Raw genomic sequence first — 26,479 nt, forward strand, 5'->3', positions numbered from 1 at the left:
TGGCGGCTGTGTCTGTGGTTGTCATAATATTGATAGATAGTTAAGTTGTTTCTGATTCTTTTCATGAAAATAACCCTGAGGAGACTACCAGTATGCATTTAATTCGTACCATGTGCCTAGGAGACAGGAGCTGCCACGCTTCTCATTTGATAGATGAGGAACTGAGGCTGAGGACTTGCCCGTTGTCATGCAACTAGCAAGCAAGTGTGTCACCCAGGACACTGGCCTCAGAAGGGGTCCTAACAGGGACGGGGTTGAGTCTCTGCTCACCTCGGTGCTGTGACCTCGGCCGTCCATCTTCAAGTTGTCTGAGCCTCTGTGTCTGTTTCCAACCACAGTTGAAACGCTCGCGAGAGACTGAGGTTCAGCTGAAGCCTCTGGTGGAGAAGAACAAGAGGATGAACAAGAAGAATGAGGATTTGTTGCAGAGTATACAGAGGATGGAGGAGAAAATTAAGAACCTCACGCGGGAAAATGTGGAAATGGTGAGCCGTGGGTCCCGTGGGGTCAGCCCTGGCACTCCCATCTCTATCTGGGATTCTGCAGCCCTGAACCTTCCGGTCCACATGTTCTGGGGCCCACCTGCCACCCACCTCCCCACGAAGCACCAGAAGCAGCGTCGGTCAAACGTGTCTTCCTTCTCTCCATCTGTCTTGCATTCACTGTGCTGTGGGTGTTTGTGCCAGAGAGAGTCAGACAGCTGTGTCCCTAAACACATCCCCCATTCTCTCTGAGCCTGTTTCTTCATATATACAATGGGAACGAAAATATCAACACTGCAGGATCATCAAGAGGAAGAAATGATAGCACGCAAAGACCTCATAGGACACCCAGTATGTGAAAGCCATTACGATGATTGCTGGCGATGCTCTGCAGAGGGCGTTTTTCCTCCAGCTAGGATGCCCGGTGTTTGTGGTCAGCACAGGTGTCTTGTAGTTGACAGTTTACAGAATAATTTCAGGTTTATTGTTCAGAGTAGTATCAACCCCTGTTTCACAGCTGGGATGATGGAAGTGCTGAGAGCATGCACGCTCCACTGTGTACCACAGCAGGTGTAGGGGTGTGTGTGTGTGTGTGTGTGCGCGCGCGCGCACGTGTGTGTGATTTGCTGTTTTGTGAAGTCCTAGCCTTCCCCTGCCTTCCCCTCCCAGCTTTCTAGGCTCATTTCAGATGTCATCTTCTACGCCCAGGCCCTGCCCATCCCTTCCTGTCAGCAGCGTTCACGGTCAGCCTCATCTTGGGCTTGGTTTTGGTCTGCCCTGTCTCCTCTTCCAGCACAGGACAAGGTGGCCACATATTAGTCCATTTTCATACTGCTGATAAAGACATACCTGACACTGGGTAATTTATAAAGATAAAGAGGTTTAATGGACTTACAGTTCCACCTGGCCGGGGAGGCCTCACAATCATGGCAGAAGGCTAAAGGCACATCTTATGTGGTGGCAGACAAGAGAGATTAGGAGCTAAGTAAAAGGGGAAAGCCCTTATAAAAACATCAGAGACTTATTCACAACCATCAGAACAGTATGGGGGAACTGCCCCCATGATTCCATTATCTCACATTGGGCCCCTCCCATAACACTTGGGAATTATGGGAGCTACAATTCCAGATGAGATTTGGGTGGGGACACAGCCAAACCATATCAGGCCATCATCTCTTTCATCCTCCCATCCATCCTTCTGTCCCTGCACCCATAAGCCACACTCCAGTGCTGTCCCTAACAAACATTGTTGGTGGGTAATGCTGCAGTGGTCTCTCTCCCTGTGGCTGCAGAAAGAAAAGCTGTCGGCGCAGGCGTCTCTGAAGCGGCACACCTCCCTGAACGACCTCAGCCTGACCAGGGATGAGCAGGAGATCGAGTTCCTGAGGCTGCAGGTGCTGGAGCAGCAGCACGTCATTGACGACCTCTCACTGGTACATCTAGCATGGCTGGCGTGGCTGTCCCTGGCGTGGGTGGCGCTGGGTGACATGGGTGTCAGGAACGGGCGTTGGGGCTCAGGATGATGCTGCTGAGCTGGGTCAGGGTCAGGCAGTGCTGACTTTGGGATGCACCAAGCTCACCCTGGTGTGCTTATGCCTGCTTCATTCTGCCATCAAGCAGCCTTGGCTTAAATGAGATCACTGGTACCTGGGGACGGTTTCCATGGCTACCCTCTTCTCAAATCTTCTCCCTGTTTGCTGTGGTTAAGAAGCAGCATCAGTTTTAAGGATGTCTTTTGCCTGTGAGAGACTGGGCATGATCTGTTCCAGAGAAGGCTTTTTGTTTGTTTGTTTGGTTGGTTGGTTTTTAGCTTAGCAGTTGCAGACTGTGAGTTTGAGCCCACAAACTTGAACTGTATAATCAGAACAGCACTTAGCTAAATTTGTCTGTGTGCTTTTTGGACATGTATATGGGGCATGCATCTATCAAAGCGGGGTGAGCATGTTAAGCAAGTGGGAAATTACATCCAGAGAATTCTGCAGCCCTCTGTGAAAGCAGCTTAGATTACAGGTAGGGAACACCTGCAGGGAGCTTTAGCTGGATCTTAGAAGCAGAACGTGTTCTGCTGTCACCCGAGAGGGTGTGTGACGGTTCCATGCACTGGTCTTCAAAGAATAGAAAAGCTAGTGATCAAAATTCTAGAAAAGGCTTTGATTATAATTGTCATGATCATTTTGCCTGCCACCATCTCTCTCTACCACTTTAATTTCTCTCTTTCTTCCTTTCATCTGTCCATTCATCCATCCACTCACCTGTTCTTTCATGCTTCCATCTACTTATCTATGCATCCATCCATCCCTCCTTCCATCCATCCATCCATCCATCTTTGCTTCATAACATAAAAGACTCAATGCAGCTTAGGATGGAAAATATATTTCAATGAAATAACAATAAAGTCAAAAGGTGGATAATAAACTCTCCCTGTAGCTCTCAGTTCAGAGAAGCAGCCATCACTTGGGCCCTTAGAACCTGAACTAGCCATACCTGGTGCTGATGGGCCCACAAAGCTCCCTTTGAGAGCCAGTGGCTTTGTTTCGTGAGATGTGAGGCTGGCTGGAAACGCCAACTCTTGTGTTTCCTTCTAGGAGAGAGAACGGCTGTTGCGCTCCAAAAGGCATCGAGGGAAAAGTCTGAAACCGCCCAAGGTGAGCCTGTGATGATACACCTGCCCTGCTTTGCCGCTGAGTCACAGATCTGCAGGGCAGATGGGTCACGGAAGCGGGGAGGTTTCACAGAGTGATCCTGAAGCAGAGACACATACGTCTCTGCATGCCTGATGATGAAAAGCCTGTCATCACCGTCTCTCAAAGCAACATAAATATGACCGTGTGATTCGACCCAGTTATTGTAATTTATTCATGGAAAACTTCCTGATGAATTCTCTACTTAGGACTCAGGGTATATTCACCCAAAATTAAAAACATAAATACTTAAAGCTTTTGAAGGATTTAAGGGACTTTCAGGATTGGTTTATATCAGAACATATCCCGTTCTGAAACAAATCAAGAGCTTTGTGTTTTTTTTGGAATCACGCAGAACTGCAGTCTTTTTGGAAAATATAGGTCTGCTATTTCCTAGTAACAGTGTCCGAGGGAGCTGGGCTTGGCAAATTCAAATGCCCACAGGGACCAACCTGGAATGTAAAGAGCGCATAGGAGCTGATACAAAAAAAAAAAAAAAAAAAAGATGTAGTTTGCATTTAAACCTGTAAATCTATGTTTCACTTCCACAAAGACACAGGTCTCCTCGTCTTTTTTTTTTTTTTTTTTTTTTTTTTTTTGGGGGGAGGTTTTTTTTCCCCCCCCCGGGGGGGAGTGCAGTGGTGCAGTCTTGGCTCACTGCAACCTCTACCTGCCGGGTTCAAGTGATTCTCCTGCCTCGGCCTCTCAAGTAGCTGGGACTATAGGCGCCTGCCACCAGGCCCGGCTAATTTTTGTATTTTTAGTAGAGGCAGGGTTTCACCATGTTGGCCAGGCTGATCTCCTTTTTATTGAATGCAAGTGTCCTGCTTGGTTTATCTTTTGATTGGGATGTGGTTGTAGAGAAATATTTATCATCAATAAGGAAAACAGCTGTGCAAATGTGATAGTGAATGGCCAAGAACATATGGTCTTGGTGTCCGGGTGACAATAGGGAGTGGTGGGGACTGTGGCAAACTGGGCCCTGAATCCTGGTTGCTATAAGAAGGTGGACCAGTGGTGTCAGATAGTCCAGTCTTTCAAGAGAAATGTAAATCCTTATCTATTAGCTTCCTAGGGCTGCCTTAACAAAATACTACAAAATCAGTGGCTTTCAGCCACAGAAAAAGGCTGGGCACAGTGGCTTATGCCTGTAATTCCAGCACTTTGAGAGGCCAGGACTGGTGGATCGCTTGATCCCAGGAGTTTGAGACCAGCCTGCGCAATGTAGCAAGACCCTTTCTCTACAAAAAATTTTAAAGATTAGCTGGATGTGGCAGTGCCTGAAGTCCCAGCTACTTGGGAGGCTGAAGCAGGAGGATTGCTTGAGCCCAGGAGGTCAAGGCTACAGTGGATTATGTTTGTGCCACTGCACTCCAGCCTCAGTGATAGAGCAAGACCCTGTCTCCAAAAAAAACAAAAAGGAAAAAATGTATTATATTGTCTCACAGTTCTAGAGGCCAGAATGCAGAAATTCAGGTGTTGGTAGAGCCATGCTCCCTCCCTCCAGACCCTATCGCAGACCCTTCCTTGCCTTCTCCTAGCTTAGAGTGGTTTCCCAGCAATCTTGGGTGTCCTTGGTTTGCAGCTTGAATTCCAATCTCTGCCTTCACTGTCAGTGACATTCTACCTGTGTGTCTCTGTGGCTTCACTTATAAAGCCACCACTCAGGCTGGATTAGGAGTCCACCCTACTCCAGTGTGACCTCATGATAATTTAACTAATGACATCTGCAATGATCCTATTTCCAAATAAGTCACATTCTGAGGTACTGGGGTTGGGACCGCAACCTGTCTTTTTGGGGGATATGATTTAATCCATAACACCTTACTTTATGTGAAATTGAAGGACTTAAATCTTGGTAAATGTTGGATTTTAAATGTCTGTAATGCTGTGGTCCAAATACAGTGTTAAGCATCCCTAATCCAAAAATCCAAATTCCAAAATGCTCCAAAATCTGAAGCTTTCTAAGCACCAGCATGGGGCCAGGAGTGGAAAATTCCACACTCAGCCTCATGTGACGGTTGCAGTCAAAACATGGTCAAAACTTTGATTCATGCATAAAATTATTTAAAACATTATATACAATCCCCTTCAGGCTATGTATCATATATAAAATATATATGAAACAAATGAATATCATGGGTAGACTTGGGTGCCATCCCCAAGATACCTTATTCTGCACATATTCCAAAATCTGAAAAACATCCAGAATTCCTTCTGGTCTCAGGCATTTCAGATAAGGTACACTCAGCCTGTAAAATATGTATCTGTGGGCCACATAAAATCAATCATTCTATCTATCTATCTGTCATCTATCTATCTATCATTTATTATCTATCAACTGTTTATCTATCTATCTACCTACCTATCTATCTATCTATCTATCTATCTATCTGTGATAGGTTAAGGTCCTAACTCCGGTAACTCAGAATGTGAGTTATTTGGAAATAGGATTATTGCAGATGTAATTAGCTAAATTACCATGAAGTCACACTGGAGTAGGGTGGAATCCTAATCCAGTGTGAGTAGCCTTATATGTGAAGGCATAAAGACACACAGGTAGAATGTCACTGACAATCCTCCTGGCACATTGGAGTTGCCGGGTACAATCTGACTCCCAGGCTGCCTCCTGGTGGCCTTTACTGTGGCGTTCAGGTAATGCCACTCGTGGCAGTCTGGCTCATTGATGATTTGCTGGGTCCTGGATTCTCGGATGCGTATTTACACAATCTCACTGAATTCTCACAACCAGCCTGTGTAGTTGGAATTGTTTTTTCAATTTTACAGCAACAGAAAACATATAGATATAAAATATAGAAAAAACTCAAGAGAAAAATTAAATTAACAAGGCCAAGTTTCAAACTCAAATCTGAGACTCCAAGGCCCAAGCTTTCCCTAGCAAGCCGAGTCGAACAATGGGCAAGTCTCTGCACGTGGATATTAGAAATTCAGAAATGGGAAGTGGTTGGAGTAGAATGTTTATATTTAAATACATACTTTTATAGAAGAAATAGAACCATGTTATAGAATATCTGGGAAATAAAAAGTGATCTGTCACCCGCGGTGCCTCCCAGCACGTTGGTGTTGCTGTTTTAATGCATTTCCCCAGCTGTAACTATAGTATACACGTTTGCATCCTGGGTTTTATTTAACGTTTTACTGCAAGCCTTTATCCATGTGATAGCTGTCATTGTAAATATAAATTTTTATGGCTACATAATTTGTTGAAGAGATGGGCCGTAAAGTGGTTTACCATTCTGTAATCGCTGGGCATGTTGCTTTGAGCTCCTCGGCCCGATGAATGATGCTGCCATAAATGTGCCTCTGTTTGCACAGACAGCTCTTTCTGGGCCAGCTCTATTTAATTCCCTAACTGTTGAACGTGTCATTAAGTGACTACACCATTATTTAGCTACCCTTTCCTCTACCTTTGGACTTGCTGCTTCTGTAAATGTCGCCACAGCAAACAGCTGTTGTGTGGAAGACTGTGTCCATAGTCAGAATCGTTTCCACATATAGATTCCCAGATGTTGAAATGTGGTTCAGAAGGTGAGGAGGCTTTGACCACAGAACATCGCCCCCACCCCACCCCACTGCCTCACGGAACAGTGTCAGCATTCTGCACAGCTGCCGGAAGTGTGTGTAACAGCCATTTTCACCATGGGGCATATGTTTAAAAGGGACAAATCTAAAGGGTGTGCAGTTTGTCCCATTAATGGGATGTGCTATGGCATTACACACCCCATAGAGCTTCCACATGGGGTTTTGAAAAATCCCTTGTTGAGCCAAGACGTTATTTTTCAAGTCTATATCAGAATGCCTGGAATTAGAAAGAGGTTTATTTTCCCCCTTCTTCCTGATTTCTTTCTTTTTGTTTTGTTTTGTTTTTTTGAGACAGACTTTTTGCTCTTGTTGCCCAGGCTGGAGTGCAATGGAATGATCTCTGTTCACTGCAGCCTCCACCTCTTGGGTTCAAGTGATTCTCCTGCCTCAACCTCCCAAGCAGCTGGGATTACAGGCTTGTGCCACCATGCCTGGCTAATTTTGTATTTTTAATAGAGACAGAGTTTCACCATGTTGGCCAGGCTGGCCCTGAACTCCAGACCTCAAATGATCCACCTGCCTTGGCTTCCCAAAGTGCTGGAATTTCAGGCATAAGTAATCATGCCTGGCCATTCTTCCTGATTTCTGAATGTGTTTATGAGGGGAGAAATTCACAAAGGGTTAGAATTGAATCCAGATTTGCTACATTTCCTGTACAACAGGCAAGGACAGGGTCTGTGTCTGTCCTGCCCACTGTGGCCTGATCACTGCCTGGCACAGAGCAGGTGGTAACTAAATGGTCCCTAAATCGTTGTTGGCTGAAGAAGCAAATTGCCTTTATTGGAAAAATGTACTTGTATGATAGTGGATTGTCCCAGAAGAATGGTGATGTGTGGTCACTTTAATGAAGATGGTTCCTTGCCATTAGGAGGCCAAGTTTGGGGTTCTGCATAGAAACTTTCCTGAGCGGGTTTAAGGTCTTTTCAATTCACTGTTTCCTGGGCCCACCAGCACTTTTTCTCAAGATTCAGTGTGGACCAAGTTTTCTCCCACGTTCCTACTTAATCCTGGTATCATGCAGGCTGGATGGAATTAGTATTTCAATCCATCAGGGCCCGAGCAGGTTTTTTTAATCCAGGGTTGCCTTTCAGGACTAACTTAAGAAGCTTCTCTTTCTTCTCTACCACAGGCCACAGGCCTTCAGTACACTTGGCTTTCTATATGTATGGGTTTCACATCTGTGGATTCAACCAACCTCTGATTGAAAACATTCGGAAAAAAAAATGGGTGGTTGCATCTATACTGAACATATACAGACTTGTTTCCTTTTTTTTCTGTTTTGAGACGGAGTCTCACTCTGTTAACCAGGCTGGAGTGCAGTGGCACATTCTCGGCTCACTGCAGCCTTCACCTCCTAGACTTTTTTCCTTTTCATTATTCACTAAACAATACAATCTAAAACTACAGTCATAGCCGGGTACAGTGGCTCACGCCTGTAATCCCAGCACTTTAAGAGGCCAAGGTGGGCATATCACAAGGTCAGGAGTTTGAGACTAGCCTGACCAACATGGTGAAATGCTATCTCTACCAAAAACACAAAAATTAGTCAGGCATGGTGGCAGGTGCCTGTAATCCCAGCTTCTCAGGAGGCTGAGGCAAGAGAATCGCTTGAACCCAGGAGGTGAAGGTTGCAGTGAGCCAAGATCATGCCACTGCACTCCAGCCTGGGCGACAGAGCAAGACTCCATCTCAAAAAAAAAAAATTATAGTCCTGCATGCCTTAACAACAGGGGCACATTCTGAAAAACTTGCCATTAGGAGATTTTGTCGTGCAGACATCATGAAGTGTATTTGCACAAATCCAGATGATCTAGCCTCCTGCACACCTAGGCTATGCGGTCTAGCCTGTGGCTTCTAGGCTGTAAGCCTGTGCAGCATGCCACTGTACTGAATACCATAGGCAGCTGTAACCCAATGGTATTTGTGTATCTAAACTTAGAAAATGTGCAGCAGAATTACAGTATTATGATCTGATGGGACCATTGTTGTATACTGTAGTGGATTGAAATGCTGCTCTGATGTACGTGACTGGTTTTACATTTGCATTGGATTAGGTACGGTATTATACGTATTCTAGAGATAAGTAAAAGTGTACAGGAGGATGTGCATAGGTTGTATGCAAGTACTACACCAGTTTGTATAAGGGGCTTGAGCAGCCGTGGATTTTAGTATTCGTAGAAGGTTTTAGAACCAGTGCCCCATGGATACCAAGGGATGACTAGACTAGTTTCTTTTTCCCCTGAAATGTCCATATCACTCTCTGTCCCTCACACATGGAAGTGCTTTAACACTTTACCAAGGGCTTTGCTTGACAAAGTACCATGGTGAATGCATTGAAGTTTCCAGAATTTTCTGGAACTCTGACAGCCCCATCCCGGCTCTCCAGCTCCTGACTCTCTTTCAGAAAGACCGTAGCAAACCTCTCTGGTATCCCTGCAGGAGGGTGCCTCCAATCACCCCCACATCCCGACTTGTGGAAGATGCAGTCCGGGGAGAGCAGTGGGTGCCAGCCTTTGTCTTCTTGGGGCCTTTCTGTCCCTGAGGGCCATGACTCTGCCTTGCTGGGCCTGCCCAACAGTCCCCTTGGGCGATCTCCTCCAGGGACAAGATTGGTGTTGATGATCTCATTTCCCGGGGAGCCTGCTGGTTCAGCGTGGGCTCACGTTAGCCCCAAGGGAAAGGTTCGGGGAGAAGGACCCTGAGTGGTTCCTTGGGCCGTGTCCTGGGGATTGGGATAGGGGACTTGCTTAGGAACTGGGGCTGTGGCCATATGGCAGTAACTTGTGTTGCAGGCCATTGAAGCTTGCACAGAAGCTATATCATCATAGAGTTCTAAGCATATGCATAATGGTTAAAATCAGTACAGTTTACTCACACACCTTGGCTGAAAGTAGGACCAATCATTTTGGATAAGCTTGGAAAATTGTAGCCCCAAGCAGTATGGGGGTCAAGCCCCAGCTACTAGCTGGATGGGATTGGGCAAGTCATCTAAATGCTCAGAACCTCGGTTTGATTCTTAAAATGAACATTACATCCATGGGATCAAAGGAAGCTTCTGATTCTTTGCTTGATGCATAGCAGGTGATCAGAAAGTCAGAGTGTCTCCTTCCTTTATCTTATAGCTCAATAACTTTCCTTTGGAGAACCTGTTAAATGCAGATTCTGAGGAACCTCAGTGCCCTTTGCAGTAATCATCCTTTAAGGGTGGTCTGGGGAGCTCCACTGGGAACCATCAAAGTTCCATCAGAAGGAGAGGCCCTTTCTTGGGTCAGTGCATCAGTGCCGTGTCCCCTCCTCCCCGAATGACCTTGGGTCTGCTGTTGCCAGGGATTGGAGGACAACTGAGGTCTGGCAGGCCATTTCTGTCAGTGACTCTTGCATCCATTCTGATAGGACCTATCTAAGCACGTAGGACCTATCTAAACTTGACCCCTAGCCGTGCATCCCTGAGGCCAAGCCTGCTGCCTGGTGGAGGGAAGGACGGGTGCCAGCAGCTGGTTGTACAGGAAGTGCCTTTGCCTGCCTGGGACGCCCAAGCATTTTTTTTTTAGACAGAATCTTGCTCTGTCGCCCAGGCTGGAGTGCAGTGGTACAATCGATCTGGGCTCACTTACAACCACCCCCTCCCGGGTTCAAACAATTCTCATGCCTCGGCCTCCTGAGTAGCTGGGATTACAGGCAGGTGCCACCAGGCCTAGCTAATTTTTTTTTGGTAATTTTAGTAGAGACGGGGTTTTGCCATGTTGGAGAGGTTAGTCTCAAACTCCTGACCTCAAGCGACCTGCCTGCCTTGGCCTCCAAAAGTCAAACATTTTTTCATCAGGTGCACGCATTTTTCATTTGCAAGTTTTGCCAAACTACCCATTTTTTCCTTCGTGGTTGTTTGCAGTTGCCCTTATTCCTAGGCTGCCTTCCCCATGGCTGTCACCAGTCTGTGAGCTCACGAGGGCTGGCTGGTGCCCTGGGATCCAGCTGCCCACAGCTGCTGGCACAGTGCCCTGCACTTGGGAGGCTAACAGCAGTGACGGCATGAGACCAGTGGCCACTTCACATCTGTCTACAGGGCTGCCCTTGGTTGGCATGCAGCTGTGGGCCCTTTGCTGGGAGGGGCATCTCTGATCAGAGGTAGGAAGGGCACTGGCAGCAGAACTTCATGCCAGCCCCGCCAGGTGAGTGGCTGATGGAAACCAAAAAGTCTCTGAGGCAGGTCTCAATCAGTTTAGAAGCTTATTTTGCTTAGTTTAAGAATGCACCCTGGAGACAGATCTGAGCCTTTCTCCAAAGATGATTTTGAGGGCTTCAGTATTTAAAGGGGAAAAGCAGGAGGGTGTGGTCACATGACCAAATTCATACATGTTGAGAGCAAAGGAGCAGCAGGGGAATCGTCCAATTTATTTAATTGTCTTGTGCTCATTTACATCAGCACTTTACATAAGATAAGGTGAACATGGAGACGCTTAACCTTTTCTCTGCAGCTCTCTGCTTAGGAACAAAAGGGAAGGCATCTTCTTGCATGACTCAGCTTTCAGCTTACGTTTTTCCTTTTGGCGGAGTGAACTGGGGTTCTGAGTTTTTATTTTCCTGTCACAGCAGGCTCCATGCTAGAAGCACCAGAGGCCCCTCTTATCACTGCTCTGTGTCCTGCCTGCTGGGGGCCCTTTGGTAAAGGACTTGGGGAAGATGTGGGTCCTGAGGATAGGACACTGGGACAATTATGAAGAGGCAGGGGCTGTGTCCTGGACCGAGGCTGCTCAGCAGATAAGCACACACACCATCTGTGCTGGTCCTGGAGGCACTGCCAGAGGAGCCACAGCTTGCGCAGTGGAGCAGAGCTCCGGAACCTGATGTGGCCACAGGGGCCGCCTCGGGTATCTAGTCCAAAGGAGCAAACACAACGGGGACATCCGGCTCCCATTTGCAGACTTGGGAACAGACAGGTGCCATTACCTATGGTGATTCTCGGCAATTTGTTCATACAGAGCAGGAAAACCCAGCGCCAGGAGTGAGCAGGGTGGTGTCTGGGTCTTCATGTAGGAGCTGCTGCAGAGGCTGGGTCTGTAGGCACCTGGCCTCCTGCCTGGTTTCAGGAGGTGACTTCAGGCCCCGTGGGGAGGGGGCTTGAGGCAAAGCCTCCAGATTACAGCCCTGCCCCTCCAGGCCCACTGTCTCAGGTCTGCACTGCCAGGGGCCAGGCCTGGGTGTCTCAGGTCTGCACTGCCAGGGGCCAAGCCTGGGTGTCTCAGGTCTGCACCGCCTGGGGTCAGGCCCAGATGTCAAAGGTCTGCATTGCCTGGCCGGGTGGTGTTTCATTAGGAAACATGGCTTAAAGGGTAGCTGGCACTAAATTGAGTGGCACATAGAGTCACACAGTTCACCTGATGGATACTTTCAAAAGAATAGATCATCATGTATTGTTGAAGTTGAAACATACATGAACTTTGCTATGTACATTCCTTCTTTCATGAATTGCCCATTGCCCTTTAATATTGCTCCGGTATCTGTCAAAGTACAGATGTTTTACTTTTTTATGGTAAAGTCTGTCCATTTTTTCCTCCAGCATGACGGTTTTTGCTTTTGATGTTATGTCTGGTGACGCTTCTCCAGGAAATGGAAGACTCTCAGAGACACCCTTCTGGGCAGGGGAACCTTAGAAGACTTCGATCTAGTTCAAAAAATTAGTTTTTCCGTTAGGTAATGGTTTGTTTTGACCTATAAAAATGGTGAAACAAATGCTGACACAATGATGGTAGAGAAACTGATGAATTTGGCAAGTCTAGGGTGCATAGGAGGTGGTCGGGGATCAGCAGAGAAATTTCCCAAACACATGAGCACAGAGGCAGCTCCTGGGTTTGGGTCCTGAGGGAGAATCTCTCCCTGCGTTGCTGTTGCTAGCGATGCCCTAGGGTCTTGTGATTGTCCGGGGACCCGGGGCCTGTGCAATGGTGTTGACAACAGGCTCTCAGCTCCGGGAGGATGGAATCTGGGAGGAAGGTTCCTAGATAATAAGCTGGCTCGGAAGCTGTCCTCTGTGACGAATGCACCCCAGTCCGCCCCTGGAAACCTCTCCCTTCAGCCCACGGTTGGCGTGACCAGCGTCTGGGCTTTGCCCTGGAGCTGGCATCCCTTTTAGTGAAGGTGCGTCTTCCAGCACACCCCTGTTCTCGGGACTCTGCTGCAGATGAATCCCTAGGAAGCCGTGGAGACACTAGGGCAGGTGTGTGAGAGGAAAGGGGAGTGCGTGGGGAGAGAATTGGTGCTTTTTCCCAGGGCTGGAGGAAGCCCTGAAAATGGATGCTGAAGATGTGGCTTTCCCCTAAGCCCACACGCAGGGTTGGCATGTCTGCAGCGTCGCACCGCCATGGAATATGTCCTCTTCGTGCTGTACTTCTCTTTCTTCCTGTGTCTCTGCGCCCTGGTGTGCCTGTACTTCTCCGGCTGCCAGGAGATGACCTATAAGCATGAAGGTAGGCGGCTGGTTCGGGGTTTTGATTTTTGAGGTTCTGTGGCGGTCCCTGGTTGTGACCGATGCTCCTGCCTGTGACAGGCAGTTCTGTTGAAAATGACAGGAAAACGAGAAGACAGGCAGGAGAGACAGGCTGGATCCAGTTGAGGGACTACTTGTTCTGAGGGGTACCTCCTCTTTTTTCCTCTGCATCATTTGACCTGCTAAGGAAGACCACCTCTGTATAGTCAAAGTGTAAATGGAGGAGGCATGTTTACTCTTCATTCATTTTGCCACAACTGACTTTTTTGGTTTTTTTTGAGACAGGATTTTGGTCTGTCACCCAGGGTGGAGTGCAGTGGCACAATCACAGCTCACTGCAGCCCCAACCTCCCAGGCTCAAGTAATCTTTCCACCTCAGCCCCCCAAGCAGCTGGGACTACAGGCATCAGCCACCAAGCTCAGCTAACTTTTTAAACAACTTTTTGTAGAGATGACCTCTCACTATGTGGCCCAGTCTGATCTTTAACTCCTGGGCTCAAGCGATTCTTCTGCCTCAGGCTCTTAAAGTGCTGGGATTATAGGCATGAACCACTGTGTCTGGCCAAAACGGAATCTTAATCTGAACCTGGATGCATTTGTAAAAACAAATCAACAAGGAGAGGCTTTGGTTCAAGGAATATGGAAGGCTAGAGGAATTAGCCTTTTTATTCAGTAGATGGGCTCAGAATGAGCAAATGGCGGACATTTTTGCTCCTAAAGTATCTCTTGTGAGGAAAAACCCAGAGACTCTTACAACAACTGGACAGTTTTTTTCATGCTTGCAATTTTTTTTTTTAAGCCCACTATGTGCCATGCATGAGAGGAAACAATGTTTTCTGGGTAGTTTTCCCCTCATCCCTTGAGAAGCAGGTGGTGAATTATTTCCTGCATATTTGGAAAATGCAGCAAAACCAGGTGCATTGCTTTCAAGGAAGACAGCCACTGTGTTTCCACCTGTAACATTCACATATCTTTCCTATTTTTGTTAATAAAGGTACAAATATATCTAGATATTGAGTATATATAGGCTTCCTGCATAATAGAATCACTCAAGAAAACTATTCTTTAAAGAAAACAAACTAACCTAGTGCTGTAAAATGTTATAAAAAAGTTAAGGCCAGACGCGGTGGCTCATGCCTGTAATCCAGCCCTTTGGGAGGTTGAGGTGGATGGATCACTTGAGGTCAGGAGTTCGAGACCAGCCTGGCCAACATGGTGAAACCTCATCTCTACTAAAGAAAAAACTATACAAAAATTAGCCAGGTGTGGCAGGTGTGGTGGCGTGCACCTGTAATCCTAGTTGCTTGGGAGGCTGAGGCAAAAGAATCATCTGAATTTGGGAGATGGAATTTGCAGTGAGCTGAGATTGTGCCACTGCACTCCCTCCTGGGCGACAGAAGGTGACTTCGTCTCAAAAAAAAAAAAAAAAAGTTAAAATGTTTTTAAAAATACCCAGCATAAAGACCTGAGTGGCTGGGTCCCAGGCAGCTCCTTTCTGCTATGGAAACTGCATGTGTGGCCATGGATTCCTCTCCATTGCTATAGGATTCAGATTGGACTGCCTATTTGTGTTTGGTTTCTGCCCTAACAGCAGCTTCTTTCCCTTCAAGCAGCATAGTTCTGTGGAGTCTTGGCCTCTGGGGCCATATGATATGATAATTTCAGGGACTCCATTGGGTCTGGAGTTAGGCTGTTTGCAAAGGCTGCTCTACTTTAAACACAGGCGGCAGCATCGGTAGTTAATGCCCTGTCTTTGGGCTTGATAGTTGAGTCCTTAACTAGCGTCTGGTGGAGCCTTAACATGTAAATCATCCTAGGTAATTGAACACTGAGTTCTTGGCCCGAGGAAGGTACCTGACGCTGACGTGGATGGTCACAGCCCAGCAGTGTGTCCTAAACATTTGGAAAGTGTGTGACTTGATGATGCTTCCTGGGCTGCAGCAACAAACAGACCCGTCCCCAGAGGCCTTGCAATTAGTAGTGTTTACAGGAAATAAGGTCGGCTCAGCGGCTGCTCAGAAAAATGTGGAACCTGGAGCTCAGCGGGGTGACCTGTGTGTGCAGAAGAGTTTGAGTACTGCAGATGCGTTACTCCTGTGGGTGCCATTGTCACCTTGGGATGTCACTACCACTGTTCTCTAGAGCTCATTGGAAGATTCCATGATACCTGAAGTCAGGTGGGAGTCTCATCCGGAGGGGAGATTTGAGTAGATGATTGTCTCCAGCCTCTGTGAGGAGAGAAATGACATTGAAATCGATGGTGCCCATAGTCCTCACATACCTGCCAGTCAGACTCAACTGGGGCATGTAACCGCATGGTGCCCAACTGTGGCCAGCTGTGTGAATGAATGGAAAGGGTGTTATGTGCAAACCAAATTCTGTTTGTGATAGACGAACTAGTGTGGCTTTGAGTTCATTAACACTGGGATATAGTAGGGAACAAAAGGGCCAACCCCCTGCCTTCATGGAGCTTCCATTCCAGGGAGTGGGGTGAAGACTGTCAGTAAACACAGTAGCTTCCTGGATCTTATGTCAGGTGGGAGACATGCTATGGAAAGGAATAAAGAAGGAGGCCGAGAGGCTGGGGTGGGGATGGGGCAGGAGGGACCTGGGCACGGTGGCCAGGAGGCCTTTTCTCATATGGTTGCATTTGTGCAGATATCTGAAGGAATCTAGGGAAGGAGCCATGCGGATTCTGGGGAAGAGCCTCTTGGAGTGCAAAGGCCCTGTGGCAGGTGTGTGTGGGGTGCAGGAGCCTGGCGTGGAGGAGGAGAGGAGAGGAGGAGAAGGAAGGCATGATGCCAGGGCGGGATGGGAGGTAGATCCTGCAGGCCCCGCAGACACTTGTAGCCTGCATGGGTGTTGGTGGTTGTAATAACGAATGCAGGTGTCAGTGGAGAGAGTGGGGGAGAGGGCTGGATTTTGAGTTGAAGGTGAAGCCAACAGGGTTTCTCCCAGAGAGGGCAGGCATGAGAGGTGGAGAACAGAGAGGAGGACTCTCCTAGGATTGGGGCCTGAGCAACTGAAGCATGAGCTGCTGCTGCTGGACTCCAGCTAGATGGCAGGAGGCGTGGTGCTGGGGGTAAGTCACTGCCCACTAGGATTCCACGATGCCATGGAGGACGCAGCTGACCAGTGAGCCTGGAGTTCAGTGGGGAGTACATGCCCCATGCATATTAAAAAGCAAGGAGGAATGTGGGGTGGATGCAGTGCACAGAAAGACAGGTGCCAAATGCAAGAATGTTCTGGGTGACGTGTAGTGGTGGGTGCCTCCCTTGAAGCCCCTTCAGAAACTGTGTAAGGTGACAAGGATGTCCCTGCATCTTCTTCCCTGCCTTATGTCTGAATTATTTCCTAATTGCATTATTAACTCTGGTGTCTGTCACATTTTTCTCACATTTACAGACATTTGAGTAAAACAGACACGCTGGGAGGGGCCCTTAGTATGTGGGGAGTGCCTGGCTTTTCTCTGTGAGATGGGGGAGCTCTGGGAGAAGCTGGGTTCTGGATGAGCCAGCAGAGCCTGGGGCTGGGCTCTGGAATTTAGTTTTGATTCCTTCTTCATGGTCTGAAAAGTGTTCATTGATTGTAAAAACAAATAAAATCCTTGTCAGGGCTGTTTGGGAAAAAAAAATCCTAAAATAAGGGACGTTGATCTGGTGATTGTGGGTCGATGTCTGCAGCCCCCAGGGGATGCGAGCTCCTTGGGGCAGGGACTTAGCCTGGTTTTGATCCTGTTGGATTCCCCAGGCCTGCCCCATGTCTATCCCATAGAAGGAGCTTAGCCAGTGTTTGCTGAGTGAATGAATGGATAGACAGATGAATGAAGCCCCATGGCCTGTGATATTTGGAGTGGGAGAAGTGCCGGCAGGGCAACTCAGAGGCTGGCACATAGAGGCTTGCAATTTGCCTCTGGATCTGAGTGATAGGCACCTGAAGGTTGATTACACTATTCCTTCTCATTCTGTGGATGTTCCCAGTTTTCTATAATAAGAAGTTAAGCAGAGATTGCCTCTTAGTGTAGGTCTGGCCGGGACTTGGGCCATGCATTTGCCATGCTAGTCAGAGCGCTGGAACTGTGGATGAGCTCTCCACTCCTTCAAGCTGTTGCCCCTTCTGGTGTCCATATTCATCCAGTTCTCCTTGGAACCGGACATCTCCCTGGGCCCTGTCCCCCCTTCCCCTTGGTACAGCCAGTGCGCTGCTCATGGGGCATGATAGCATGCTGGGCTGCTTTCTGGGCACAGGGCATGCATGGCTCCTTTTTTTGCTCACAGGTGAGGTGGCTTCTCACTCCATTTGCCAGAGGAGGAGGCTGGTGCTCCAGGAGCCAGGTGGTTTGCACAGGTCTACAGCTGGAGAACTTGGGCCAGGGTCAGACTAGCTCGCTTGGGCTGTAAACCCTAGGGTCATCCGCCACCTGCTGCCACCTTTTCTCCCACTCAGTCAGCTACAAAGCCCACCAGCCGCATCTTGGGATACTCCAGTGGCCCAAATGCCAACCATTGCCCCCCGGTACTGGCATGCCCAAGACCAGGGGCTGGTGGACTCTGGGAATCCTCAGTCATTGCTAACATCATGCAAATTGCATTTTACAGAAGCATGTTGTGGAGACATTTTTTGGATTTGATGAGGAGTCTGTGGACTCAGAAACGTTGTCCGAAACATCCTATAACACAGACAGGACAGACAGGACTCCAGCCACGCCTGAAGAAGACTTGGACGATGTAAGCAAACCTGCAGAGCGGGCAGGGCCTCACCCCAGATGCTCTTGGGCAGCACCTCCTGCCTTTGGCGGTTGCAAGTTCTGCTCCCTTGCCTATAGTTTTGAACCCCAGAGGACCCGTTCCTACCAATGCATTATCAAAGCTGATAGCATGAAGGGGGAAGGCAGCCCCCACAGCTGTGGGCTCCATGAATGGCAATGGGAGGGCAGCACGTGGGGACCCTTTCTTTCCCCAGCACTGATTTCTCCATCAAGGCAACCTGTGACTGCCAAGTTCAAGTTGAGTCATTGATAGATGTCACCTTGCGTTTCCTCACTGTTTACAACTAAAACTGCCACGTGATGGTCTCTACCTGGTCCCCATGCATGTGTGCACACATGCACACACCACCTGGCAGAAACAGCGTCATCCCTTTCTTGACTAAGATAAAGCAAGTAATAAAAAAAAAATATATAAAGAAGAAGGTGACAAGCCCCTGAAGTCCCATCACCCCAAGGTCACCGCCTAACCCTGTCCCGACCATCTGTGCCCATCTGAGTGCACAGCCAGGTTCTTGAGCCAGCTGGATTCACAAGGGGACAAAGACTGGCTTTGATCTCACTTACCCTCCCCAGGTGAATTCTTTCAGGTGTGCTGAGTACATCTCAGGCAGACCTGTGGGCCTCTACACCTTCCAGTGACAGGAATAGTCACATTTGATTAATTTCCTAAACTCCAGACTTCATTCAACACAGACCTTCCCCTTGCTCCTCACCGGGGCCTGCGCCAGGCTTGGCTGCCATTCCCCTACCTCACTCTTCTGCCTCTCCCCATTGCAAGCCCCTGGTGGCTTCTTCTGAGCCCAGAGAAGGGCCAGAATGGGAAGGAGGTGCGGATGTGCCAGGGCAGCTGGCCCTCGGGGCAGTGTCCTCTTGTGGGGCAGGTGGATTGTGCTGCCCCTCAGGGTACACCTCTCTGGGTCTCCAGGAATTCTCCTTGCTGCGCTGCACTCCACGGCTTCCTGGCGAGGGACTGGGCATTGCTGCTCCTGGTGTCCCAGGAGTCTGAATGATAAGCCTTACACACACCCCCGCTCATTGTTCTTTCCCTCTCCTGGTGGCCTTTTCTGTGGAGTCCCTTCTGGAATGACTTCTAGGCTGGTTCTCTCGCATGGATCTATTTGCCACAGGAAAATGTGGCACCTGCTGTGGGCACTGGCACATCCAACCTCAAGATGGCCCTCTCTGTGCTCTTCCATCTTGTGCCGAAGCTCTAGTGGACACGTGTCACCTCTGCAGGTCATCCCCTTGACATCCGTTCTCATGCTGGGAGAAACATACCATCCTCCCCATCAGCCCACCAGCCTCAGCCCAAGTGCTGGCTGCAGGGAGGGGCCTGGCCGGTGCTGGAGACACACCACGGTCCATCAGCGTGTCCTGCACAGGAGTCAGCCTTACGGGCCTTGTTCTCAGCCATGGGTTTTTTATGTTTAACTTAAAACAGGACAGGTGCTTTTCAGTTTGCTTGTTTCTAGCCAGTGATACGTAATAGGCATCTTTCAGCACCAGACATGGGATTGCGTCAGCCTCTCTCATGGCCACACGGGGCTTTCCCATGGATGAGCGTCAGGCACTGATGAGGGATTTATGCTGTCATTTTCCACACCTGTGAACCGTGTACAGAACTCCTTCTTAGTTGCACCTTTGTACACTTATGTGGCCATGTGACCACCTCTCTCTTTTTTTTTTTGGAGACAGAGTCTAGCTCTGTCACTCAGGTCGGGGTGCAATAGCATAATCTCGGCTCACTGCACCCTCTGCCTCCCAGGCTCAGGAATTCTCCTGCCTCAGCCTCCCGAGTAGCTGGGATTACAGGTGTCTACCACCATGCCCAACTAACTTTTGTATTTTAGTAGAGACTAGGTTTCACCATGTTGGTCAAGCTGGTCTCGAACTCCTGACCCCAGGTGATCCGCCTGCCTTGGCCTCCCAAAATGCTGGGATTACAGGTGTGAGCCACTGCACCTGGCCATCTCTTTAGGATAAATTCCCAGAATAGGAGGTGCTGGGTGGGAGGGGGCACCCTTTACAACAGAGACCTCTGCTTCTGGAGTTGCATGGTACCCGCCCTTTCTCTCCCAGCTGCTCCCTCACATAACTCAAGTGATTCTGAGAGTGGGAGCTCCTGGGAGAAGCTCTGATGGCTGAGGAGGCGCCTCCTCCTGGCAGCCCTCCCTCCAGTGCCCTAGTTGCTTCCTGGCAATGTGGGGCTCCCTAAGCACTTGCTGGCAGCGCTGTGAGATGTGGCCGTTTGATGTTGTCTGAGTTTAGCCTGGTACTCAAAGCCACAGCAAGTGATTATTTATGTTTATAATTAAAATCAGTCATAAATCATTTATTATTGTAATTATGCCCTTGGTTATATTTTTCTCCATTATGTGAAGACCACAGCCCGAGAAGAGGCTGACCTGCGCTTCTGCCAGCTGACCCGGGAGTACCAGGCCCTGCAACGTGCCTATGCTCTGCTCCAGGAGCAGGTTGGGGGCACGCTGGACGCAGAGAGGGAGGCCCGGGTAAGTGCAGCTGGCCTCAGGGCTCGAGGGAGCAGCCTAAGACCAGGTCATGCAGGTCCTTTCCTGGCTTGGACACTCAGAGGAGATTATTTTGAGAGCTGGTGGGGAACCTACAGCAAGGTCTTCGCTGTAGTGGCGTTCCAGATCCCTCTCTGCATCCTCGGTGTGATGGCAGGAGCTCTGGAACATCGAGCTGTTAGAGGAAGCAGCGCTACACATCACCTGTGCTGTCTGCTTGGAGGAGAGCACGCGTTCAGAATTTAAGGCTAAGTGATGAAATCACAGATGTGGCCGGCCTTGCAGGCTTCAGGCTCCTCTCCCTCCTGAGAGCCCCCTGCCCTCCAGGATATCCCTGCAGAACACTTGCAGGGACTCTCGGGGTGCTCCCCAGCCCCCAGGGCACTCTGGGCCCTATGGCCACCTCAGTTCAGGCCATGCCATTCATTTCTCAAGCTGGGTGGAGCTTTGCCTTCTAGAAACTTCCACCCACTGGCCCTTCTCCCAACTTCGGGAGTCACATGGACTGGGGCCTCCTCTACCTTCCTCCTGGGAGTGCAGGGGACCCCCAGACAGCATACATGGGCGCTTCCCTGCATCCCCTCCCCTATGCACCCCCACACTGGTCCCCTGAAGCAGGAGGAATTAACCCCATCTTCTGAATGAGGAAGCAGGCTCAGAACCGAGCAACTTGCCCCCATATGCCCAGGTGGCACCCAACGGAGCGGGGAGTCGAGGCCAGGTTTCTCAGACTCCGGGTCCTGTGCTCTTTTTCAGAGCCCTGTTTGGGAATTCCACAAAGGGATGGATTTTGGCGGTCTTAAAGGTGATGAGTGAGAATGGGAGATTGTTTGGCAAATCTGATGGCAAAGGCAGAGAGGAGAGGCCACACCCACGTGGAGCTTGTCCCAGGGGCAGCAGTGGCCCTGTAGGGGTTGTGGGCAGGAGGAAGGGGGAGTGAGGCCAGCAGGGAGGGAAGCCTCTTGTCCCTCCGTAAAAAGTCCAGTCTTTATTGTCTAGGTTAGAGGAGGGAAACTGGGAGGCTTTGTATGGGCTGAATCATTTTTGTTTCGCCTTTTAAGTTTCATCTACTTGTCAACATTTAAAAGTCAAGAGATTCCATAGAGAAATCCAGGCTCCTGACCTCCCTTGAAAGGTCAGAACATCTGGCAGCAGCAGGCCACCCATTACATGTGGCTGATGCTGGGTGACAGCGTCTCCCTGAGATGGGACATGTGCCTCTGGCGTGCCACAGTCCCCACCACTCCCTGTTACCCCACACCTAGTTGGCTTCCTGTATTCGTATGACTAGCTTGGTGCTTGAAGTATTTTGCTTTTCAGCCCCTGCTGTAGATGACAAGCGGCCCAGCAAGTGTGCAAGCGTATTGAAGTCTGATGATGGCTGAGTGAGCCTCAGGTTCAGTGAGGATTGAACCTGGTTGGAGAGCTGGGCCTGGGCCCCCAGTGTGACTGGCTTCTGGCTCACTCACGCCCTTGAAGAACAGAGTCCTTTCTCCAGGCCTCATTTTCCTTGTCTCTAAAACCAAGCAGGTTGGAACTGTCAGCTTCTCCAGACTGTTCGGTTCCTAATGATTTTGTGTTTGAAGCTGAGCCATGCTTCTAGGTAGGCCAAGGTTGAATATGTGCTCCTAAAAATGAACCTGCTCCTAAGGTTTGCCTGTAAGGCCCCTGGGCATTGCTTGCATTGGGGCATGACACTTTCTGCTTCACTGTCACCAGTTGGCTGTGACCTGCTCACGGCCTGGTCTTTTCCTTCCAGACTCGGGAACAGCTACAAGCTGATCTGCTGAGGTGTCAGGCCAAAATCGAAGATTTAGAGAAGTTGCTGGTTGAGAAGGGACAGGTGAGCAGGAATGATCTGTGTGTGGATCTTTGCCTTTCTTCCCCTTGGTGGTGTCCCTGGGGCTTGCCCACATGCCAAGGGGGATGTTCTATGGGGCTGGATCAAGAGCTCCAGAGACACTAGAGGGAAAAACACTAGCAGGACCCAGGCAAGCATGTGCTTCCTAATGTGCCCATGTGCCAAGTTAAAAAATCAAAACAAGGTATGGATTCTAACTTGGCTTTTTCTTTCTTTGTTTGCCAAATGCACAAAAAGATAGGATGTCATTCCAAAAGCAAAGGTGTGATCAGAACTGGTTTTGACTTGAACCTGAAGAAGAGCTGTCATTGCCTAATAAGATTTTAACTGTGAAAGGAACCAGGACCCGTGACTGGCCCTGGGTTAGTGCAGGGGCCCCGCCTCAGGCTTCGTGGTGGCCGGGCTCCCTGCTGTGATTGTGCCTAGAACAGTCTGGCCCTGTGCTGCTCAGGTTAGAGTCACCTGTCCCTACCCATCCACTGCATTTGATTAGGCAAGGCCCGGTAGACAAGAAGACGCAGCAGAAAAGCAACACCTGGGCCTAGACCTGTCCCCTGGAGTCGGGGAGACGCCAGAGAGGGCTCTGGGTGGAAATATGGCCTCTCAGGGGTGGCCTCTGAAGGTTAGTATGGGTTGGCCTGCTCCTCGTCAGAAGCGCGGCCGTGGTGACATAACCAGAGCGTCTCCCTGTATTCTGTTCACACTCCTGTTTCTCCCCGGGGCCTCTCAGGGGTGCAGGGCAGCAGGCATTGCCATCTTGTAGCTGCTGCATCTGGAACTCTTGCTCCGCTCGGCTGTTTGCTGCCTCAGCGAAATCGTCAGTCATTCGGTTCCACTAACCCAAGGAGGCTGTGGGCAGACGGAGCGTCTGGTGGTTCCCGCCCCGCCACCTGCAGGGGGCATCTGTGGGGCCTGAGGAGGCCAGGCAAGGTCTGTCACAGGTCCTAGGCACGGTGGGACGCAGTGGAAGGAGGCAGGTGTGAAGCGAGGGGTGTGTGAGAGGTTCCAGGTGGCTTAACAGAAGCAGCTCCGAAAGAGCAGCGCTGCAGAGCTGCAAAGGGCAGGGCTCCGGGTTGAGACTGAGGTTCCCATGGAGGTGGACGGCCAGCGACCAGCATGCATGCCTAGCACAGAGCAGGTCACCACGGCAGCCTTTACCAAGGGACTGCGTGGAAAATGTGAGTGCCCAGCCCTTGGGAATGGCTTCTGTAAACCGTGGTCTGCATCCTCCAGGTGGTGGGATTGTGGTGCGGAGCTCACATGCTGGAGCTGGACGCCTCCTTGTTGCATAAACTTGGGCAACTTACAGAATCTCTTTGTGCCTCAGTTTCCTCGTCTTTAAAATGGGGCTAACAATAAAACCTAACACATTAGGCAGGAGGACAGAGGAGGGCCCAGGAGGAGACAGGGCAGAGATCCAGGTGTGAGATAATAAGGCTTTTTTTTTCTGAGGCTGCCAGCCTCAGTGTCCCTCTTCCAGGCTGAGCCCACATATCTGTAACTTGCCTGATCACAGTCTATGACTAACTTAGCCTCCCCTAGGGGGCTAGGTCCTCTCCGTGTGGCCTGCTTGTCCTCCATGACTGCCAGATGATGGGGCCAGTCTGGGGCAGAGCCTGTGGCTGTTTATCCGGCAAGCACTTCCCAGAGCCCTCGCCCATGCCAGGCCCGTTGCTGGTACCTGGGACGCTGGATCCATTTGCTATTGCTGAGTAACAAACCACCCCAACACTTAGTAATTTAAAACAGCAGGGATTTTATTTGCATGCAGTTCTGTGGATCGGCAGTTTGGGCTGGGCTCAGGCTGAGCACAACCTGCCAGCTGCCGGCCAGGTGCTGCTGCCTCACAGAGGCCCACCTGGCTTCTTTCCTCATGGTTTGGGGACAGGGAAAATGGGCAAGCCCAAGGCCCAAGCAGGGTCCAAGCCTCTGCTCAGGTCACCTCTGCTAATGTCCCAGTAACCAGAGCATGGCACGGCCCAGCCCAGCTTCAAGGTTGGAAAAATGGACCCCATCACCTGCTGGGAGGAGGCACAGAGTCACGTTGCAAAGGGGGTGCACACAGAGAGGGAGGGAGCGTTGCAGCTGTTTCAGCCACAGCCCACCACAGACAAAAGGTTGGGGGAGCACAGCCACGCCTCACAGGTGCTCACAGCCTGGCGAGGCCCACACAGAGGTTAGCACTGGGACGACGCAGGTGACAGGTGCCAGGGAGACAGAAGTCTGGAGGCAACCAGGGCCTCTTCTGCATATTCCATGTACTGGGAACGAGATCCTATGCCAGGCCTCAGCTTCTCAGCATTCTGGAACACCCAAACTCGCTGATCCCGGCTGGGCCTGGTCCTTGGGAGGGGCCCGGCCCAGCCCCAGCTCTGTGGCTGCCCAGCAGAGGAGGGAGGAGAGAATTAGAGAGGGCATCCCATGCCTTCACTTATTCCTTCATTCACCCATTCCAGGACTCACCGCGTCCCCCTATCCCCATGTGCCAGGCACTGTGCTAGGCTCAGGGTGCCACAGCAACAAGATGGACCTGGTGCCATGTGCTCACCGGACTTCAGCAAGAGGATTTGACCAGGAACAAAAGCGATTCAGTGTGGCTCTGGCCAGTCCGTGGGCTATGAGGTCAGCCTTCCGGATGCATGGAGGGTCTGCCAGTGTGGACCAGTCACCCTGGAGCTCTGTTCTGTAGATTAGACTTACAGAATGAAGTCATGCTTTTGGGAGTGTGAATAAAGTGGAGAAGGGGTGCCCCACAAACCAGCCATTTCTCTTTTTGGGGCTTAGAGGTTGACAAGGACAATGAGGGCACATCACGGCTGTCGTTTTCTGTGACTTTCCATAGTCAGTTTCATAGAAAGTGACCTTTCTCACTAAAAGTTTGTTGCTTGATCATCTGTTTTCTTCCATGAATGTGACCATATTTAGTGCTTTTCCTTAGGATTCCAAGTGGGTCGAAGAGAAACAGCTGCTCATCAGAACAAACCAAGACTTGCTGGAAAAGGTGTGTGACCTGCTTCAGGGAAGCACAGAGCCAGGGCACCTGGGACCCTGCAGGCCAGCTCAGACCACACAGGTCATGCCCAGAACCATTTGGGCACTGCAGTGACCAGGACCCTGGGGCCTGCATGCCTCCCACGAGGAGAGAGGTGTTCCTCACATGGAGTCAAAGCCCCATTCGTGGTTCTGTCCTCTGGGACCAGGCCTGCAGAGCTGGTTTAGTTCATCCTGCTGGGGTGCTCCACAGAAATGGAGAGGGCTGGCCTGTCTTCCCAGGCCACCCTGCAGAAATGGGGAGGGCTGCCCCAACCTCTGGGGACACCTGCAGAAATGGGGAGGGCTGCCCTGTCCTCTGGGGACACCTGCAGAAATGGGGAAGGCTGGCCCCAACCTCTGGGGACACCTGCAGAAATGGGAAGAGCTGCCCCACCCTTTGAGGACACCTGCAGAAATGGGGAGGGCTGGCCCTTCCTCTGGGGAAACCTGCAGAAATGGAGAGGACTGGCCTATTGTTGAGCTGGTCCGTCCTCCTGACCTTGGGCTCCAGGCCACCTCTGCTGTGGCTTTAGGGTCCAGAGCCCTTCACCCACCAGTGTGGTGGGCACCTGAGGCAGGTCCATGGGCAGATCCTCAGGCCGTCTTAGCCCAGTGCAGCTGACTCATAATGGGAGCTGGGCCTCTGTTCTTTCCTCTCTGGTTGTGGAACTTTCCAGAGCTCTCTTAGGGAGTCTGCTTGGGGAGTAGCTCTAATGCTTTGGGATTAAAACCATAGCTTTTATTTTTTCCTAATTGGTGTACTACCAAATACCAGCTCGGCTGAGAGACCCCCACCAAGGCAGCGCTGAAGGAAATGACAGGCAGACACCCAGACAGAACAACACAGCGGGTCTCTCCGGGGTCCAGCAGCCTATCGAGCTGAGAGCCTCAGGCTGACAGCATTCCAGGCTGAGGGCCCCGAGCAGATTTTGATCCACCTGCTTATTCTCTCTTAACAGGTGATGATTATTAATAAACAGGTGTTCTGTATTTACTCATAACTCAAAAATATTCCAGGTAGGCAGCTGTTACCCACTTA

At 50.1% G+C, this 26,479-nt stretch overlaps 1 protein-coding gene across 2 annotated transcripts in view; it reads left to right on the forward strand.

Moving 5' to 3' along the window:
- JAKMIP1 (janus kinase and microtubule interacting protein 1) overlaps window positions 1-26,479 on the forward strand; it is a 174,640-nt gene that overhangs the window by 117,252 nt on the left and 30,909 nt on the right. For both annotated transcript variants that reach the window (XM_032254158.1, XM_032254157.1), the window contains exons 6-12: window positions 339-485; window positions 1,775-1,915; window positions 3,068-3,127; window positions 17,849-17,977; window positions 20,400-20,528; window positions 22,306-22,389; window positions 25,346-25,408. In XM_032254158.1, the coding sequence (XP_032110049.1) occupies window positions 339-485; window positions 1,775-1,915; window positions 3,068-3,127; window positions 17,849-17,977; window positions 20,400-20,528; window positions 22,306-22,389; window positions 25,346-25,408 (753 nt within the window). The remainder of the gene's footprint in view (window positions 1-338; window positions 486-1,774; window positions 1,916-3,067; window positions 3,128-17,848; window positions 17,978-20,399; window positions 20,529-22,305; window positions 22,390-25,345; window positions 25,409-26,479) is intronic.

The sequence above is a fragment of the Sapajus apella genome, unplaced genomic scaffold (assembly GCF_009761245.1).
Source record: "Sapajus apella isolate SASKATOON/1434 unplaced genomic scaffold, GSC_monkey_1.0 scaffold85, whole genome shotgun sequence".
Classification (NCBI taxonomy): domain Eukaryota; kingdom Metazoa; phylum Chordata; class Mammalia; order Primates; family Cebidae; genus Sapajus; species Sapajus apella.